Source organism: Oncorhynchus kisutch, linkage group LG21, assembly GCF_002021735.2.
Source record: "Oncorhynchus kisutch isolate 150728-3 linkage group LG21, Okis_V2, whole genome shotgun sequence".
Classification (NCBI taxonomy): Eukaryota; Metazoa; Chordata; class Actinopteri; order Salmoniformes; family Salmonidae; genus Oncorhynchus; species Oncorhynchus kisutch.
In genome coordinates, this window is record NC_034194.2 from 31,458,044 (window position 1) to 31,479,687 (window position 21,644).

The 21,644-nt window shown below is 44.0% G+C and overlaps 1 protein-coding gene across 4 annotated transcripts in view; it reads left to right on the forward strand.

Annotated features, from left to right (window-relative positions):
• Positions 1-5,316: 5,316 nt before the first annotated feature.
• Positions 5,317-21,644, forward strand: part of LOC109885447 (serine/threonine-protein phosphatase 2A 56 kDa regulatory subunit gamma isoform-like) — a 43,318-nt gene continuing 26,990 nt past the window's right edge. The window contains exons 1-3 of one of the 4 annotated variants that reach the window (XM_020477295.2): positions 5,317-5,444; positions 5,893-5,940; positions 7,394-7,559. In XM_020477295.2, coding sequence (XP_020332884.1) covers positions 5,418-5,444; positions 5,893-5,940; positions 7,394-7,559 — 241 coding nt within the window. In that variant the 5' untranslated portion in view covers positions 5,317-5,417. Of the gene's footprint in view, positions 5,445-5,892; positions 5,941-7,393; positions 7,560-21,388; positions 21,575-21,644 lie in introns of those variants that run through there. The other 3 variants (XM_020477293.2, XM_020477294.2, XM_020477296.2) reach the window with 3 other exon arrangements.

Here is a 21,644-nt window from a genome sequence, read left to right on the forward strand (position 1 = left end):
CTGTTTTGCATGTTATTTTGCCATTAATACGCAGTTTAACAATGTATAACAATGTATAAATATGTATAAATATATATTTTGAGTTAATAAAGTGCTTTCTGTGGTGGAAGGGCAGCCATCGGGAAAATACAGAGCGTAGGGGTTGGTAATCTTCTCTAGTTGCGCCGTGATTGGTTTAGTGTTCCATCACTCATGGGACACTACGTCACCGCCAAATCTACAGGGAGAGCTAGAAAGTTCAAGCCCCCTTGGGTGCTGCCATAGATTTACATTAGAAGTGCCTATCCAAAGAAGGGGCAGGATCATTGGCCACAGATAAAATTACTCAAATCACGTTATATCTACCGTAGCTTTGATTGGACTGATCATGTCAACCTCATGAACAACACTCAGGCTCCTGAGTGGTGCAGTGGTCTAAGGCACAGCATCTCAGTGATAGAGGTGTCACTATAGACCCTGGTTCAGTTCCAGGCTGTATCACAACCAGACACGATTGGGAGTCCAATAGGGTGGCACATAATTGGTCTGGCCTCATCTGGGTTAGTGTTTGCCCAGGGTAGGCTGTCATTGTAAATAATAATTTGTTCTTAACTGACTTCCCTAGTTAAATAAATAAAGTCATATATTCAAAATCATAGCAAGCCAACTAGATAAGCAGTCATCATCATGAATCACCTCGACAATCTACTGTCAAATCCTTGATGAAACGTATCAGTGCTCATTGGACATAAACATTATACAAAAAGTTGGAAATCGCAAATTCAACAATGAGTAGTTAGGAAGGAATCGATGCCTAACTGCAAGCGTTGCAAAGCAATCACTATTTTGCTTCCGCTGCTATTTGATGGAGAGTGTGTGTGATCCAAGTCTGGATAAACATTCACACACAACACGATGGGTCAGAAAAGGTTGAATAAATTGGCCATGCTATCAATCCAGCATGAATTCTGCCGCGTTCAAAACAACTGGAAACTCAGAACTTGGAAATCTCAGACTTCAGTGAGTTCACGACAACTGGGAAAGCTGAAAAAAATTCTCAGACTGGGAAAATACGTTTTGAACAGTCATCCAACTTGGAATTCCATGTCGGGAACTCTGGCCTCTTTCTAGAGCTTGGACCTGAAGATCACTGACATGATTCAACGCTCTTTTTTTTGCCAGAGTTGACAAATCTAGAGAATGCCAGACTTTGAATGCGAAGTTTCATGACAAAATTTGCCCACAAGCAGGACCACTCCATCTTCCTGTTCAAGTGTTCACAGTGGTCCAAAAATGTCTTGTATGATTCTGCATAAATTATGTAATATGCCAGGGAGATATGTATACTGTAGTTAAGAAAGTAATACTAATTGTATGTTGTGTAGTAAGATGTTAGTAGCCCATGTGCATCACCCTAATATTTTGGTCCTTTTCCTTCTCACAAGTTAGCCTACTGTTCTGACTTGCTGGTGCACATGTAGCCTATAATCTGTTTAAAGAAATGTCATCATCGAATATAGTAAGAACTTTCATTATCTGCTTATATGGCCAATTTTATTTATCCTAACGTTCTGACTTGGTGTACAGGGAGAATACTGTAAGAACGGCCCAAGTTCTGAATTATGTCGCAGTACATTTGGAGGTTTGGAGTACACATGGAGGAAATTATATTGGAAGGTCGGAAGGCCCAGCTGCTTTGTTGTAGGCGCGTTATTGGGGACATAACAGAAGTCCCTAGAGAAAGCAGGTACAATAACAGAAGTCCCTAGAGAAAGCAGGTACAAGATGGAGCGGCAGTATTATCATAAGGAGATGTGTACTTGCAAAACTGAGAAGGAATGGAGGGGAAAAGAGAGGGAGAAGAGGGTGAGCTTGAGTCGGATTAAAATGGTGGGAAAAGGGAGATGGTTTGTCAAAGAAGAATGGTAGAAAGTGTAAGCAGAGGGAGCTTGTAACACCTGTCGTCGGAAGGAGTGGACCAAAGCGCAGCGTGAAAAAAGTGTTGATGATTATTTTTATTATCAAAAAACACTCGAACAAAGTAATAAAACGACAGCGAACAGTTCTGTCAGGTAACAGAGTCTAAACAGAAAATAACTACCCACAAAACACAGCTGGGGAAAAAGGCTACCTAAGTATGATTCCCAATCAGAGACAACGATAGACAGCTGCCTCTGATTGGGAACCACACTCTGCCAAAAACAAAGAAATAGGAAACATAGAATGCCCACCCTAATCACAACCTGGCCTAACCAAATAGAGAAACAAAACGGCTCCCTAAGGTCAGGGCATGACAGAGCTGAAGACAGGAGGAGAAATGGAAGTGAATGAGGGGGAAGTATCAGAGGTGGTAGGTGCGGTAAAGTTATCGGAGACTGAGGTATGCACCAGGGATCATGATGAAGAAGAGTCTGTGACAGTAGGAGTGAAGCTTACAGAAAAAGTGGACTCCTGCCTTTTGGCTGATCCACTTGTGGTTTCACGGTGGGCAAAAAAAGAGTTGGGTCATGTGGAATCGGTGATGGTAACTAGAAGTGGTTTAGTGATAATTGTTTCTGTTGGGCAAAGGAAGAATGCTTTCGAAGTAAAACTAATGGGGGCAAGAAAAGTGAATTGTTTCTTTCTCGAGAAAAGGGCACCAATGAAAGGAGTGATAACTGGGGTAGCAGTAGATATAAACGTTGACCAGCTGAGGGCAAAGATTCCCGGTGTATGTGATGCCTGTTGTTTGCGACACAGACAGGGTGGCGAGAGTGGGGAAAAACAGAAGAGTCATTGTCTGTTCTTTTGAGTATGAAGTTGAGTCTTTGCCTGACAAAGTGAAGTTAGGATATATAAGTTATCATGTACGAGTGTATGTGCCGAATACATTAAGAAGTTACAGGTGTCAAGCTTATGGACATGTGGCAGCAGTGTGTAGGAGGGAGGGTCCAATGTGTGAGAAATGTGCAGAAGGGCATGAGACAAAGGAATGTGTAGTATTGCGGAAAGTAGTGGAAATTGTAGGGGTGCCCACTGAGTTGGGAATCAGAAACGTTCCATGCGAGAGAGGCAGGTTGAGGTTTCCAGGGTTAGAGTAGAGCAGAAGATGTCATATGCTGAGGCAGTGAAGAAAGTAGAGGAAGATGGGTTAAGGGGGAGGAGTGGTGAGAGTAGTAAAGATATACCAGTACAGAGGGACAGGCCAAAAAGGAGTGGTGAGAGTAGTAAAGATATACCAGTACAGAGGGACAGGCCAAAAAGGAGTGGTGAGAGTAGTAAAGATATACCAGTACAGAGGGACAGGCCAAAAAGGAGTGGTGAGAGTAGTAAAGATATACCAGTATAGAGGGACAGGCCAAAAAGGAGTGGTGAGAGTAGTAAAGATATACCAGTACAGAGGGACAGGCCAAAAAGGAGTGGTGAGAGTAGTAAAGATATACCAGTACAGAGGGACAGGCCAAAAAGGAGTGGTGAGAGTAGTAGAGATATACCAGTACAGAGGGACAGGCCAAAAAGGAGTGGTGAGAGTAGTAAAGATATACCAGTACAGAGGGACAGGCCAAAAAGGAGTGGTGAGAGTAGTAAAGATATACCAGTACAGATGGACAGGCCAAAAAGGAGTGGTGAGAGTAGTAAAGATATACCAGTACAGAGGGACAGGCCAAAAAGGAGTGGTGAGGGTAGTAAAGATATACCAGTACAGAGGGACAGGCCAAAAAGGAGTGGTGAGAGTAGTAAAGATATACCAGTACAGAGGGACAGGCCAAAAATGAGTGGTGAGAGTAGTAGAGATATACCAGTACAGAGGGACAGGCCAAAAAGGAGTGGTGAGAGTAGTAAAGATATACCAGTACAGAGGGACAGGCCAAAAAGGAGTGGTGAGAGTAGTAAAGATATACCAGTACAGAGGGACAGGCCAAAAAGGAGTGGTGAGAGTAGTAGAGATATACCAGTACAGAGGGACAGGCCAAAAAGGAGTGGTGAGAGTAGTAGAGATATACCAGTACAGAGGGACAGGCCAAAAAGGAGTGGTGAGAGTAGTAAAGATATACCAGTACAGAGGGACAGGCCAAAAAGGAGTGGTGAGAGTAGTAGAGATATACCAGTACAGATGGACAGGCCAAAAAGGAGTGGTGAGAGTAGTAAAGATATACCAGTACAGAGGGACAGGCCAAAAAGGAGTGGTGAGAGTAGTAAAGATATACCAGTACAGAGGGACAGGCCAAAAAGGAGTGGTGAGAGTAGTAGAGATATACCAGTACAGAGGGACAGGCCAAAAAGGAGTGGTGAGAGTAGTAAAGATATACCAGTACAGAGGGACAGGCCAAAAAGTTAAATACCTTTCAGTAAGATTGGATTTTTAGCATTTATAAAAATGGTTATTAATTGTACTGCAGGGATGGATCGGAAGTCTCAGAAAATTGAGGTTGTGGTGGCAGCTGCAGAGAGGTAATTGGGTGTGCGAGACTTGACATCAGAAGAGTTACAGGATGTGTTAAGTGGTGATGTCTCATCCTTTCAGGGTGATGGCATGAGGTAGGAATATATACATTTAATTAGTGGAGTAGGGGGGTGTTCATTTTATTTTATATAATTTTGATATTATAGAGTATAGTGTGAGATGATAGGGTATTTATTTAGTACATTTTTCTTTTTCAATTAAAGTATAAGGGAGTTGTACTCCAGTCTAGCCGTTAAACCTCATAGATGAAGAAGAAGAAGTTATATAGACTATGTCTGTTTTAGCTCGCTCATTATTGTCTTAATTGAAATTACGGATTGCCTCTTATCCGCTCATAGTTCCCTTATGCCATAGTTTGTACATCTCAATTGTCAGTAGAAACCACATTTGTTTAAGCAAGTCAGCCATATCAGCTATGTTATTTTAAAAGGCAGTAAATGAGGCTGAATGAACAGTTTGGCTGCCAGGCAAGGCTCCTCTGATAGCAAGGATTTACTCCATGGGGCTTAAAAGAAAGCTCTGCTGTTGGGACAGCTATATGTAGTCCCTAACAGTGCAATGCATGTTTTGTTTAGTATTGTAGAGTGGCTTTGCTGGCATGCATAAAACATTATTACATTTTTTCGTCCCACCCCATGCTAATATCGCCACTGTGTGTAGAGGTTTTACTGCAGAAGACATAAGGTTTTGAACACCCTCTCAGGCCGTCAGCCTGGTATAGGATCAGTAAGGGGCGAAGTAGTGAAATGTGGGGGTGATTTTTATTAGTGGTAGGTTACATAGGTGTAGGTTAATTGGTGGTGTAATTATTTAATTTTAATTTTTGTATCACAAAATATAACTTGATCGACCACACACTACCGCACAATAGGTGGCGGCATGCACAAACAAAATGTGCGAACGCCATGATACCAAAGAAGAAGAACTGCTAAACGTTGTTAGGCTTTAGCTTCTGGAGAGCGTCAGAGGGAACGAGCGCGGCTACATTTTTGCAATGCCGAATAAAGCGAAAAAAGAGAAGGTAAGTTGGGAGTTGGCTTGCAAAACCGCAGATACGAGTAGTGGAATGTACAACTCGTTTGATGTTTTAAATTACGAACAGGCGGCCATCGACTCGACATTTGCAATGTCCCATTATGACTAGCTAATGTTAGCTAGCTATGCTAACTTGGATAGCTACCGTTAGCTGGCTAGTTGCATGTAGCTAGTCAGATTATTTGTAACAAAAAGTACAGTACGATTTGAGGGACATGAACGCATAGCTAACGTTTGCTACAATTTAAAGTTAACGTCTTAAAGTTACTAATTAACTTGTTCAACTTCAACAAAACTGTCAAATATTAGCTTTGCTTGGGAATGTAAACATGAAGAAGTGCTAGCGTTTGACATTAGTCAACTTGCCCCCTGTCCCTACACATGACTTAAATGACTTGTGAATAAGGCATGTCTAAAATATGTTTTCTTTACAGGAGTCGGGAAAAGTTGTAAAAACTGGAGGTCAAGAAAACGACCATGAGGTAACTAAACACCTCGCTAGCTCTTGAGAACCTGTCTATGAATGTGCAAGATAAACACTTAACGTTAGCTACTACAGCACCAAAAACGTATATATTGCAAACATTTCGATGCCATTTTGGTCTACCCAAGCAGTGGATATGAACCTGATTCGCATGTACGCATGTAGAGAGGCTGGTTGTCCGTTTCTAAAACATGGTAGCCACTATCCCATTACTGTGTCAGAATATAAAGAATGCTTGCATAACATTAGCTACTACCATTGTGATCTGAGACCACTTAAGAAGGCTAGCTATGTCAGTTAAAATCAGATGTACTGAAGATGTAGATATGGCCATGAATCCACAGGAACATACACCAGTCAGTGATTAAGCCCTCATAGAAACGGTTTGCCCTCCTCTCTCTCTCTGGGGGTGTAATCCGGGGTTATCTATCTGTACTCTGTGTCATCAGCCATGCAGCCGATCTGCTAATTACCAGCGGTGTGTCGAATTGAAATCGCTCTATTACTCCCACAACCCAATCCAACCCTTCTGCATACAGCCAGGTTCCGCTCTCCTCTGGGATGCTTGTGGCCACTGGGGTTCTAAGCTTTTGACGTCAGTGGGATGATGACAATGAAACCATGGGAGTCATATTATACAGGCTGGTTCAGGCTTAGTAATACCCTTTGTTTAAGCGCCAATGGCCTGAGCTGGCACGACCTTCTCATTGTTTGAGCTGGGTTAAACAGGTCAATAGATGCAAGCAGAAGTTTGTTGATATTTATTCTGCTTGTTTCTGAACAGCCATGTCTGCCTCTTTGGTTACATGTAGCTAGACTTATTTCCTATCTTGTCGCCTGTGTTTTTTGGATGTGTGAACCACACCACTTTCTTACCCAAGGCCCTGACCAGCTGCAGTATGAAGCTAATACAGTATATGAAGCTGACACTGCTATGAAGGTATACAGTTAGGAAGCTAACACATTGGGTAAATTAATCAGCGGGAGAGAAGACCTTCTGTTGTGTCATGGGTCAGTAATCCAGGCCCGTCATGTGTTCCAGCAGCTTTATTCCTCCCATTACTAGACAGTCGGCAGGCCGGCTGCTCACTAAGAAGGCCTAAAACCCTAAACCCCTGTCTTGTAGTGTGAAAGGCAACATTTAGTTGAGTTCAGTGAATTTGACATATCCCCCTTCTGATGTAACTCCATAGTGGAAAGACAGCCTTGTCAGGTGTATATGGTGATTTTAAAGGATCCCAGCAGGCAGGTGGGACAAGACTATAAGAAACTGCCCACATTTACCAGTTTTCATATCTAACCTAGGGGGGGGCGGGACGACTCTTCACGGGGTTGTGTTAAGTAGGGAGAAATTAGATAAAAATGAATAGTCCCTCTGATTCATTGTTTTGTTTGGTGTCGAATGAACAAACCTTGGTGCATGCTCTGATCCATGCCCCCCCTCCACACAGCAGGGTTCCAATAGGAAAGGCAGTAACAGCGTCCCTCCCGCCACTCAGCTGCTGAAGGGCAAGCAGCCGGGTTCCCAGACGCCGGTCAAGAAGGACAAGAGGCAGAGCTCGTCCCGCTTCAGCCTCAGCAACAACAGAGAGCTGCAGAAGCTACCTGCCTTCAAAGGTACGATTGGACCTAATCTAGGCTAGCCTTAACTCGGCCTATTCAAAGACATATATTTTGTCTCTGTTCACTCCATAATTGAAAATAAATCAAGCTACCTAGGCAATGGTCTGAATCCTGCATTGTTTTGGTTTCTCAGCCCTCCCAACTGATGTATGTGCTGGCCCCTGTCCCTTTACCCATGTCCCATTACCCCCAGCTCTGGCTTATCCTCTAAGTTTAACCCTGGTAAGCTTTAGCATAGCTGCCTGCCATCTCCAAAAGCTCTCTTGCATTATTTTCTGATGTAAATCACAGCAACGTCACCATCACTCTCTCGCTCTCTGTGCAAGTCTCTGTACCTCTCCACTGCTCTGCCATGCTATAAAATGTACCTCTGACAGCGTTGCTCAAGACGTGGAAACAAACAGTGGACGTAAAGGGCTCTGACTTTGCGCTGGATTTAAAACAAGTGTCTATATTTAGGGGGTAATCCAGAGATAAGGCTTTGATGCTGCCAGGTCCTTGTTTCAGGATGCTGCCGGTTGCCAGATAAGCGGGTGGCTGGCAGAGAGCTACATTACAACCCACCTACCCTCCCCTGCATTTCTCATGGACAATATCAGCACTGGCGTATGCAAATCCTATGCAGTGTTATAATGTTACTACTGTGAGTGACTGGTATGCAGTTGGCTGTCCATGGCAAACTAGTATATATGTGTGCAGTATGCACATCCAGCAGATTTCATAAGTACATAAGCTATGCTACACCACGTGAAAAGGACAGGACCCGTGCAGTACTTAGGCCTAGATGCAGGGTTTGAAATAACATGGGACATTTGGTGTTTAAGAGCTGGGGCAAAGTGGAGAGCTGCTTTAGTTTCTGTCTATACATTCAACTCTGTCTAGAGTAATCACGCAAGCCAACTGCTTCAGCAGTGATAGTGTGTCCTGTACACCTCTCACTCTTCCCTGTGTCTTCTGTCAGGCCGCTTACATTCAGGCAGACACTCATCTCTGATCATGTAATACCTTTGTTTCCTTTCTCTTGTGTTACTGTGTTCTTTACGAGTTCGATAAGCTCAGAGTCGTGTTAACAGCTGGTCACATCCATGGGCCCAACGAGGGCTTTTGATAAGGTTGTTCTGCAAATATTGTCAGATGGACCATGACCTTGTGGGTGTTGCCAGTGGTCCTGTCCTAATAGGCAGTCAGGCACCTAGCAAGGCCTGCTTTCATTCCACACATTCTCCTCTGGATGGAGATGGACTCTTTTGGACGGCAGCAGTTAGGCTACACCGAGCTTTAGTGCTGCTGCTTTGTGAATGGCTGAACTACTGCAGACTAGACTGCTTCATAGAGCTTTACCAAACGGGTTGTCTCTGGACACCTGGGCCACATGAAGAGGTAGAGTGCTGCTTTTGGAGAGTTAGTTCTGTGTAGCTGAAGAGCTGATTTTCCGAGAGCTACAATGAACTTTAGGGGTTGTTTAGTAGGTGTTTTAGTAGGTGCCTCTTTTTGACAGCAGACTGACCAGGCAGGGGAAGATGCAGCCTGATACCACCTCACATTATTGCTGAGTGGAATATGCAGTCTGCATCCTGTTCACGTGGTGGTAATGCCAAAAAAAAAAGCTGTTCCAGGATAATGTTGACCTTTTCCACAGTTTGATAAGCATGAGCAACTTGCTACATTGGGGGAAAAACAACACCACAGTGTTTCAGACGAGTGTCTGTTTTTAGTTAACCCCCCACTTGGCTCTCAACTCTCCCACCACTGCAATGGTTTGCCAAAAGGTGGTGAAGAAAGGAACGAACAGCAGCTTGTGTTTTTGTTTGAGATCCCGTGACAGAGGAGCTGTCTTGGGAGGGATACAGTTTCTCTCGCTCTCTGTTGGGAACTGTTGTCTGGAGGAACTGTTGTTTCAGAGCGGAGGAACTTCACTCTGTGTGACTGTGAACTCAAGTCATTGGCTGGATGACATATGGCTTCAGTAGTAGCTTGAGGTCAATAGAATGTGGTGTTGAAGTGTCAGCAGACTCATAAAATAATTCTTCAATTATTTCCATTGACACATCTTTGAAATCGCTACAATACAGACCTTGTTGTCATAGCCAGAGTAGCCCGACGTGTCACAAGTTTAGTCCAGTTGTTCTGCAGAGGCTAGCGGGAGAGTTTATATAAATGGCTGGAGCCCGGTGGCCTGTGCCAAATGAGAGTTTGGAGGATAGACTGCACGCACTCACTCATTGGTTATCAGAAGAACAACAGCTCTTCAGACAGGAGAATGCCCCATGACTAAGTAGGCCAGAAACCGCTCTCTCACACACACACACACTTGTTTTTAAAAATTCTTGTGGGAACCTAAAATGTATTTCCATTCAAAATCCAATTTTACCTAACGTTAACTTCTAACGCCAAACCCTAACTTAACCCCTAAGCTTAAAATAGCCTTTGTCCTTGTGTGGACATGGGAAATGTCCTAACAAGGGAGAATTTCTTGTTTTACTATCCTTGTGGGGACTTTTGGGTATTTCAGGTCGACACGAGGATAGAAGAACAAGACAACACACAGATGGCCGGTGTTTCTGTTGCATGTATTTGAATGACTTCTGAGGATTTTGTATGATGTATTGAACTACACTCCAGTGTATTTTGTAACAGATACTTTTGAAAGCTATAATTTGTATTTTCAAAATACTTCACTATACCATTTCTTTATAGCAGTTCAACATTTTGTGTCCCTCTCACCCTACATTGGTATAACCTACATCAAGTCTGATGGCACTATGGTGTGATATGAGCATCTGATAAATTAACTATATGTAATTTAAAAATTAACCATTGCATAACATGTTGACTTACTCTGATCTCCGCCCTGAAACGAGGTCAATGGAAATACCCAGTGTGCTTTGCAGTTGTTCAGTTTTGCATATTTACATTTGTCATTTAAAAGATGTTCTAATCCAGAGTGAGAGTGCATTCAACTAAGATGGATAAACAATATATCACAATCATAGAAGTTTCTTTAACGGTTACTGACAATGTTGTTGCTTTTAGCTCGGCTACTTCCAAATATATTTTAAAGTACATGTATTTTAATTGAAACATTGGTCTTTTGTAGTTGTATTTTGTACTTTATGTCCATCCCTACACACTACACACATACTTTAAATACTTGAATCCAGAAATTACATTAATGATTCAAACATTTCAAAGCTCTTGTATACAAAAAGCTTCCCTTCTCCACACAGCTAGGCTGCCCATAACTGCTAAAACAGAGCATTACTTCACCAGTTGCTTTGCTCTAGTCTTATGCAGGCCTGCAATATTTAATTAACGTACTGTAAACCTATGTACGAGGCTGAGACTGCCAAATATCAGCGCCACCACACACACAAACCAGGAATTCCTATATAACTTAACTGAATTACCTGTTATCAGTATTTTATAATTGTAATTAGTTCTACTGGTAACGATACATTTACCAACTATTCTCCTCTTGAATACTGCCAATGGTACTAGTTAACTTACAAGAGAGGCTTCTTCCTTTAACCTTCTTGCAGAGTATTCAGTGTGGCGCACAGTGACATTAGCTCTCTCCCCATGTGCTACTTTGCCAATAGACACGCAGCCTCCTTCACGTCTAATGTAAAGACTGTTGGTTCAGTCTGTATCTATAGCAACATCAATACTTACTCATACCTTCCTATAGTGACCCTGGACACAGAACATCCAGATCGAAAACACGCAGCAGCTAACCTGACTGGTCATGTTCAGTTCGACCCTGCTACAAACAAAGCTAAGGAATCCCGCTTTCAGTTGGAACATTTTCTGAAAACGCAGTTGAGTTCACAAGTTGCACTATGACTCACTTCACCTATTTGATTTAGGTCAGAAACCACAGTAGGGGGGGAAAGCATGAAACATGCCAAGAATCTCACTGCCGATGGGTACTTATCACACTGGGAGGGAGTTCCTTCTCTTGCTAGACAGAAAGCAGTACTTGCTGCGTGCTGAGCCGGTAGCGACAAACCTGCCGATTCTACTTGTAGACTCGGCCAACAACTTGACTTTTAACCAATGGGCAGCAGGTAGCCTAGTGGTTAGAGCGTTGGGTCAGTAACCAAAATGTTGCTGGATCAAATTCCCGAGCTGACAAGGTAAAAATCTGTCGTTTTGCCTCTGAGCAAGGCAGTTAACCCACTGTTCCCCGAGCGCCGAAGACTTTGATGTCAATTATGGCAGCCCCCTGCACCTCTCTGATTCAGAGGTGTTGGGTTAAATGAAGACCCATTTCAGTTGAATGCATTGTTGTACAACTGACTAGGTATCCCCCTTTCCCCAATCCGAGAGCACAAACCCCCACGTGGGGACCGGAGTTTGGAATTTGGAATTTTCTCCATATATCGGTTAAATGTCATGAGCCAGTCACACTTCATGTGCAATGTAAGTTATGGGATGGTAGCTGGTTAAGTGCACAGATGCAATAGACACAACAGTAAATACAAAGGAGATGATAGTGGACTACAGGAAAGAGAACCGTGCATGCCCCCATGCTCATCGACGGAGCTGTAGTGGAGCAGGTTGAGAGTTTCAAGTTCCTTGGCGTCTACAAAACCAACAAACTAACATGATCCAAGAACACCAAGACAGTCATGAAGAGGGCACGACAAAACCTGTTCCCCCTCAGGAGACTGAAAAAATTTGGCATGGGTTCTCAGATCCTCAAAAGGTTCTACAGCTGCGCCATCGAGAGCATCCTGACTAGTTGCATAACTGCCGGGTATGGCAACTGCTTGGCCTCCGACCGCAAGGCACTACAGAGGGTAGTGAGTACAGCCCAGTACATCACTGGGGCTAAGCTGCCTGCCATCCAGGACCTCTACACCAGGCTGAGAAATTGTCAAAGACTCCAGACACCCTAGTCATAGACTGTTCTCTCTCTCCTACCGCACGGCAAGCAGTACCGGAGCGCCAAGTCTAGGTACAACAGCTTCTACCCCCCTTGTTTAAAAAATAAATAAAAATATTTTGGAGATATAGTTTTCAAGTAACGGAAAGTGTAATCTGAATAAAGGGGAAAAAAGGCCTGCCTTTGCACATGGGGTGAGACATCCTTAGTAATTTACTAGAGAACCATTTCGGATTTGAGTAACTTTTGTATGACTGATTTCTGCCCTCCGAATTCATATTCGTTATGTTAATAGGCCCTTTTAATTTTGTCTGGCTTGTCATTCCAAATATAATATTGTTTTGTTCATACAATTTAAAAAGTGGGTCACTAGGTGTAGGCAAAACCATAAGCAAATGGGTAAACTGTGATGTGACTAGAGTTAATCAGGGCGATTTCTCCCCCCCCCCCCCCCCTTTGATGGCAAGAGCTTATCTATTTTTGTTAACTTTCAATAAAAAATGTATTGGAGTGAGAATTTCTATCATAAGTATACTGAGTATGTCAACATCCCCGTCAGACCATTTTATTGGTCAACTACACAGTAATGTAAACTTTTTTTTTTTTGTGATCCAATACAGAATGTAGTAGATTTACCATAATTTGGTTAAATCCAGAGGTTAGCAAAAGTATCTAGATCCTCCTGAGGCTGTGGAGGGATTCTAATTGTGGTTTTAATAGAAACATGAATCGTCAGCATACAATGAAACCTTTGTTTTTAAGCCATGGATTTCTAATCCCTTAATGTTATTGTTGGATCTAATTTTAACAGCTAACATTTCGATAAGAAATAGATATGCCGATAGTGGACAACCTTGTTTTTCTCCTCTTGACAGTTTAAACTTACTGAGATGTAGCCATTATAATTTTTTTTTTTTTTTACATAGGGTTACTATACTTAAACCCATTTTAAGAGATTCTACAAAATTGATATTCTAGGCATTTTATATATATAAACTCAAGTCTTTATCAAAAGCCTTTTCAAAATCAGCTATGAAAACCATGCCTTTTTTCCCAGATATGTCAGTATTCTATTGTTTCCAGTACATGTCTTGTATTATCTCCAATGTATCGTCAACGTAAACTGTTGTTCAGGTTTGTTTTAGTTTACAATGGAGCCCCTAGTTCCACTCTTCATACCCCTGATTCCTCCTTTGTCACACCTCCCACACATGCGGTGACCTCACCCATTATAACCAGCATGTCCAGAGATACAACCGCTCTTATCAGCCAGTGCCTGGGCTTACCTCCGCTGTACTCGCACCCCACCATACTGTCTGCACATTATGCCCTGAATATATTCTACCACGCCCATAAATCTGCTCCTTTTATTCCCTGTCCCCAACGCTCTAGGCGATCAGTTTTGATAGCCTTTAGCTGCACCCTCATCCTACTCCTTCTCTGTTCCACTGGTGATGTGGAGGTAAACCCAGGTCCTGCATGTCCCCATGCAACCTCATTTGTTGACTTCTGTGATCGAAAAAGCCTTGGTTTCATGCATGTCAACATCAGAAGCCTCCTCCCTAAGTTTGTTTTACTCACTGCTTTAGCACACTCTGATCCTTGCCGTGTCTGAATCCTGGCTTAGGAAGGCCACCAAAAATTCGGAGATTTCCATACCCAACTATAACATTTTCCGTCAAGATAGAACTGCTGAAGGGGGAGGAGTTGCAATCTACTGCATAGAGAGCCTGCAAAGTTCTGTCATACTTTCCAGGTCTATGCCCAAACAGTTCGAACTTCTAATTTAAAAAATGAATCTCTCCAGAAATAAGTCTCTCACTGTTGCCGCCTCCTACCGACCCCCCTCAGCTCCCAGCTGTGCCCTGGACACCATCTGTGAATTGATCGCCCCCCCCATCTAGCTTCAGAGTTTGTTCTGTTAGGTGACCTAAACTGGGTTATTCTTAACACCCCGGCAGTCCTACAATCTAAGCTAGATGCCCTCAATCTCATACTAATCATCAAGGAACCCACCAGGTACAACCCTAAATCCGTAAACATGGGCACCCTAATAGACATTATCTTGACCAACTTGCCCTCCAAATACACTTCTGCTGTCTTCAATCAGGATCTCAGCGATCACTGCCTCATTGCCTGTATCCGCGGTCAAACGACCACCCCTCATCACTGTCAAACGCTCCCTAAAACACTTCTGCGAGCAGGCCTTTCTAATCGACCTGGCCCGGGGATCCTGGAAGGATATTGACCTCACCCCGTCAGTTGAGGATGTCTGGTCATTATTTAAAGGTAACTTCCTCACCATCTTAGACAAGCATGCTCCGTTAAAAAAATGCAGAACTAAGAACAGATATAGCCCTTGGTACACTCCAGACCTGACTGCCCTCGACCAGCACAAAAACATCCTGTGGCAGACTGCAATAGCATCGAATAGTCCCCGCGATATGCAACTGTTCAGGTGAAGTCATGAACCAATACACACAGCAAAGGCCAGCTTTTTCAAGCAGACATTTGCATCCTGTAGCTCTAACTGGGACACTGTAAAGTCCATGGAGAACAAGGGCACCTCCTCCCAGCTGAGGCTAGGTAACACGGTCATCACCGATAAATCCGTGATAATCGAAAACTTAAAGCATTCCTAAACGGCTGGCTATGCCTTCCTCCTGGCTACTCCAACCTCTGCCAACAGCTTCCCCCCCCCCCCCCCCCCCCCTGCAACTACTCGACCAAGCCTCCCTAGCTTCTCCTTTACCCAAAGCCAGATAGCAGATGATCTGAAAGAGCGGCAGAACCTGGACCCATACAAATCAGCTGGGCTTGACAATCTGGATCTGAAACTGTCCGCCATTGTCGCAACCCCTATTACCAGCCTGTTCAACCTCTCCTTCGTATCATCTGTGATCCCCAAGGATTGGAAAGCTGCTGCAGTCATCCCCCTCTTCAAAGGGGGTGACATCCAAGACCCAATCTGTTACAGACCTATATCCATCCTGCCCTGCCTAAGGCCTTCGAATGCCAAGTCAACAAACAGATCACTGACCATCTCGAATCCCACCGTACCTTCTCCGCTGTGCAATCCGGTTTCCGAGCCGGTCACGGGTGCACCTCAGCCACGCTCAAGGTACTAAATGATATTATAACCGCCATCGATAAAAGACAGTACTGTGCAGCCGTCTTCATCGACCTGGCCAAGGCTTTTGACTCTGTCAATCACCATATTCTTATCGGCAGACTCAGTAGCCTTTGTCTTTCTAATGACTGCCTTGCCTGGTTCACCAACTACTTTGCAGACAGAGTTCAGTGTGTCAAATCGGAGGGCATGTTGTCCGGTCCTCTGGCAGTCTCTATGGGGGTACCACAGGGTTCAATTCTCGGGCCGACTCGTTTCTCTATATATATCAATGATGTTGCTCTTGCTGCGGGAGATTCCCTGATCCACCTCTACGAAGACAACACCATTCTGTATACTTCTGGCCCTTCCTTGGACACTGTGCTATCTAACCTCCAAACGAGCTTCAATGCCATACAACACTCCTTCCGTGGCCTCCACCTGCTCTTAAACTCTAGTAAAACCAAATGCATGCTTTTCAACCGTTCGCTGCCTGCACCCGCATGCCCAACTAGCATCACCACCCTGGATGGTTCCGACCTAGAATATGTGGACATCTATAAGTACCTAGGTGTCCAGACTCATATCAAACATCTCCAATCCAAAATCAAATCTAGAGTCGGCTTTCTATTTTGCAACAAAGCATCCTTCACTCACGCCGCCAAACTTACCCTAGTAAAACTGACTATCCTACCGATCCTCGACTTCGGCGATGTCATCTACAAAATAGCTTCCAACACTCTACTCAGCAAACTGGATGCAGTTTATCACAGTACCATCCGCTTTGTAACTAAAGCACCTTATACCACCCACCACTGCGACCTGTATGCTCTAGTCGGCTGCCCCTCGCTACATGTTCGTCGCCAGACCCACTGGCTCCAGGTCATCTACAAGTCCATGCTAGGTAAAGCTCCGCCTTACCTCAGTTCACTGGTCACGATGGCAACACCCACCCGTAGCACGCGCTCCAGCAGGTGTATCTCACTGATCATCCCTAAAGCCAACACCTCATTTGGCCACCTTTCCTTCCTGTTCTCTGCTGCCTGCGAGTGGAACGAATTGCAAACATCGCTGAAGTTGGAGACTTATCTCCCTCACCAACTTTAAACATCTGCTATCTGAGCAGCTAACCGATCGCTGCAGCTGTACATAGTCCATCGGTATATAGCCCACCCAATTTACCAACCTCAACCCCATACTGTTTTTATTTTATTTACTTTTCTGCTCTTTAGCACACCAGTATCTCTACCCTGCACATGTTCATCTGATCATTTATCACTCCAGTGTTAATCTGCTAAATTGTAATTATTCACTCCTATGGCCTATTTATTGCCTACCTCATGCCTTTTGCACACAATGTACACTGCTCAAAAAAATAAAGGGAAACACTTACATTGTGTGGTTTAACTCCAAGTCAATCACACTTCTGTGAAATCAAACTGTCCACTTAGGAAGCAACACTGATTGACAATAACTGTCACATGCTGTTGTGCAAATGGAATAGACAACAGGTGGAAATTATAGGCAATTAGCAAGACACCCCCAATAAAGGAGTGGTTCTGCAGGTGGTAACCACACTCAGTTCCTATGCTTCCTGGCTGATGTTTTGGTCACTTTTGAATGCTGGCGGTGCTTTCACTCTAGTGGTAGCATGAGACGGAGTCTACAACCCACACAAGTGGCTCAGGTAGTGCAGCTCATCCAGGATGGCACATCAATGCGTGCTGTGGCAAGAAGGTTTGCTGTGTCTGTCAGCGTAGTGTCCAGAGCATGGAGGCGCTACCAGGAGACAGGCCAGTACATCAGGAGACGTGGAGGAGGCCGTAGGAGGGCAACAACCCAGCAGCAGGACCGCTACCTCCGCCTTTGTGCAAGGAGGAGCAGGAGGAGCACTGCCAGTACCCTGCAAAATGACCTCCAGCAGGCCACAAATGTGCATGTCTGCTCAAACGGTCAGAAACAGACTCCATGAGGGTGGTATGAGGGCCCGACGTCCACAGGTGGGGGTTGTGCTTACAGCCCAACACTGTGCAGGACGTTTGGCATTTGCCAGAGAACACCAAGATTGGTGAATTCGCCACTGGCGCCCTGTGCTCTTCACAGATGAAAGCAGGTTCACACTGAGCACGTGACAGAGTCTGGAGACGCCGTGGAGAACGTTCTGCTGCCTGCAACATCCTCCAGCATGACCGGTTTGGTGGTGGGTCAGTCATGGTGTGGGGTGGCATTTCTTTGGGGGGCCGCACATGTGCTCGCATGTGCTCGCCAGAGGTACCGAGATGAGATCCTCAGACATCTTGTGAGACCATATGCTGGTGCGGTTGGCCCTGGGTTCCTCCTAATGCAAGACAATGCTAGACCTCATGTGGCTGGAGTGTGTCAGCAGTTCCTGCAAGAGGAAGGCATTGATGATATGGACTGGCCCGCCACCTGAATCCAATTGAGCACATCTGGGACATCATGTCTCGCTCCATCCACCAACGCCACGTTGCACCACAGACTGTCCAGGAGTTGGCGGATGCTTTAGTCCAGGTCTGGGAGGAGATCCCTCAGGAGACCATCCGCCACCTCATCAGGAGCATGCCCAGGCGTTGTAGGGAGGTTATACAGGCACGTGGAGGCCACACACACTACTGAGCCTCATTGACTTGTTTTAAGGACATTACATCAAAGTTGGATCAGCCTGTAGTGTGGTTTTCCACTTTAATTTTGAATGTTACTCCAAATCCAGACCTCTATGGGTTGATATATTGGATTTCCATTGATCATTTTTGTGATTATGTCAGCACATTCAACTATGTAAAGAAAAAAGTATTTAATAAGAATATTTCATTCATTCAGATCTAGGATGTGTTATTCTAGTCTTCCCTTTATAATTTTTTGAGCAGTGTATATAGATTTTTTTTCTCCCCCTCTACTATGTTATTGACTTGTTTATTGTTTACTCCATGTGTAACTCTGTTGTCTGTTCACACTGCTATGCTTTATCTTGGCCAGGTCGAAGTTGTAAATGAGAACTTGTTCTCAACTAGCCTACCTGGTGAAATAAAAAAAAGACCTGTCTGATTAGGATGAATAATATATCTTGACAAAACCTTTTTAATTTTATGAGCCAAGCATTTGGCTAGAATCTTTGTATCGCAACACTGAAGTGTAAGAGGCCTCCATTTTATTTTTTTATGGACTGGATCTTATATAAACTCAGCAAAAAAAGAAATGACCTCACACTGTCAACTCCATTTATTTTCAGCAAACTCAACATGTGTAAATATTTGTATGAACATAAGATTCAACAACAGACATAAACCGAACATGTTCCACAGACGTGACTAACAGAAATGGAACAACAAAGAGGGGGTCAAAATCATAAGTAACAGTCAATATCTGGTGTTGCCACCAACTGCATTAAGTACTGCAGTGCATCTCCTCCTCATGGACTGCACCAGATATGCCAGTTCTTACTGTGATATGTTACCCCAATCTTCCACCAAGTCTGAGCACTGATGGAGGGATTGTGCGTTCCTGGTGTATCTCGGGCAGCTGTTGTGCAGGTGTTACATGTGGTCTGCCACTGCGAGGACGATCAGCTGTCCGTCCTGTCTCCCTGTAGTGCTGTCTTAGGCGTCTCACATTACGGACATTGCAAGTTAATGCCCTGGCAACATTGCAGTCCTCATGCCTCCTTGCAGCATGCCTAAGGCACGTTCACACAGATGAGCAGGGACCCTGGGCATCTTTCTTTTGGTGTTTTTCAGAGTCAGTAGAAAGGCCTCTAGTGTCCTAAGTTTTCATATCTGTGACCTTAATTGCCTACCGTCTGTAAGCTGTTAGTGTCTTAACAACCGTTCCACAGGTGCATGTTCATTAATGGTTTATGGTTCATTGAACAAGCATGGGGAAACTGTTTAAACCCTTTACAATGAACTGTGAAGTTATTTGGATTTTTATGAATTATCTTTGAAAGACAGGGTCTTGTAAAAGGGTTATTGTTTTTGTGCTGAGTTTATATACCACTTGGATCCTGTTTCAGTAATAATATCAGACCTTTTTGCATGTCTGATAATCCACCGTTTTATGTAGGAGTGGTTAAAACATGCTAATAATGGTCTTCTGAATATATCAATCTTTGTTTGATATACTTCCACTGGTCTGCCATCCATCCCTGGAGTTTTCCCGGACTTAAAGGCTTTACTTGCATCAAGAAGTTCCTCCTCTGATGTGGCCTTCATCTGCCTTTCTGTACAGATGTTGATTTTACATTGTTAATAGGAAAAAAATCCATACAATTTGCTTCGGTTAGTGGAGATTGAGGAGACTGAAATTAGAACTTAAAGTACTTTAAAAATATTGTTCGGTGAATCATAGTCCCGCTATTGTTATTTTCCTGCTGCTCTTTTACTTTGTACTTTTATTCTCCTTATTCATATTTTTTTAACTGCATTGTTGGTTAGGGGCTCGTAAGTAAGCATTTCATTGTACGGTTTACACCGGTTACAACCTTACAGCATGTGACTAATAAAATTTGATTTGAAATTCTTCCTCCTAGCTAGCTAACCACTGTAGTTAGTATTTCCATTATAATTCAATCACAATGCCTGTCCTTAGCTCAATAGCTATGTTGTGCTAGCTAGCAAATATGCTAGCGCTAGCTAAAAATGTCGCTATGGGCTGGCAGTGGCAGTATGGGATTATGGAGAGAATTACATTGTTCGTCATTTGATAGATATTTTTCTAGCTGTGGCCATCTCTTTCAAAAATGACTTTCTACAAAATAGCAACATTGGCACATCTAGCTAACTAACATTGGAATCTAGACCTTAACACTAAGCAACGCAAACGGACATGCATTGCCAAACAATGCTACTGCCACCTCAAGGCCTTGTGACTGCCAACTTCATGGCCTTTGCGGTGTGAACTAAAGAGCTTGACTACTGACACTGTTCAGAGGTGCTAATTACTCTTGGCTGGTGACAGGTAGGCAATCCTATGTCTGACATGCATACACGACTAAGAGCAAGAGAAGAATGTGAGCCATAGTGGTTGTGTGCGCACTGTGTGTCTGCCTGTTGTGCTGGTGTTAGTGATGTAACTGCTCACTCTGAGAGCAGCTGAGGCAGAACATTTGCTCACTAGCTTCCTGTGTTATAACTGTGGCTTCCTGTTTCTTATACCTGGGCCATCTGTATGTGCACGCACCCACACGGGACCTCCGATTTTACTGAATGATAGTCAATGCCTCCAAGTGTTTTGCTATTTTTCACGTCTTTCATCAATCACTGTCATTATGTATCCTCTTATTGTTGTTGTGAGCCAGAGATAAGATGCAGCCTAACAATAGGTGTGTATAGGTCTGACCTACTGTACGTTGTATAAAGTATCAATGGACTGTGTTTTTCCTAGAGCCAAGATAAGGCGGGTGATAATGTGTAGCCTTTTAGACCGATCCTACACTGTTTGTTTGTAGGGGGTTACTTTGTCTGAAAGTCTTGATTGATTTATTTACATTGCTCTTTCTGATGGAATGCCATTTATTGTAATAGGTGCGGGGGCAGGGTAGATGTTTGTGAGACAGAGAAGGAAAAGAGATGAGGGGTAAGGTTTTCAGAGCTTCAGTCATCTTTCCCACTGAGGTTGTTAGCCAGACCTCCTGGGTCTGCTCCAATCACTGCAAAGGTCCCGCCTCTTCCCCAGCCCACCAGCAAATCCCCTCGACCTGCCTCATGCTTATGCATTCTGACAGCCTGCCCCATGTGACCCAGGTTGGCCAATCAGACTCTGTAGAGTGATGACATCACAAACTAGCCTGTTCCCTCCAACTGCAGCAGAGTTTCATTTTCTGCTCGGAGTGTTTGGTGTTAAAATGGAGGCTGGCTCCTCGCCTTAGCCTGTGCTACCCTCTCCTCTACCCCAGCCCTTAGATGTTGACAGGCACTAGTGCTGCCAGCGTCATGGTTCTGGATGCACCGAGCTCAAATGGGCCTTTTCAGCCCGTGGCCCTCATGCATTTCAGAGGTGAGCAATGCTAGCTGGCTTTTTCTTTTCTCTGTCTTATATCTGGTTCTCTGTGTGTGTGTGCGCACGC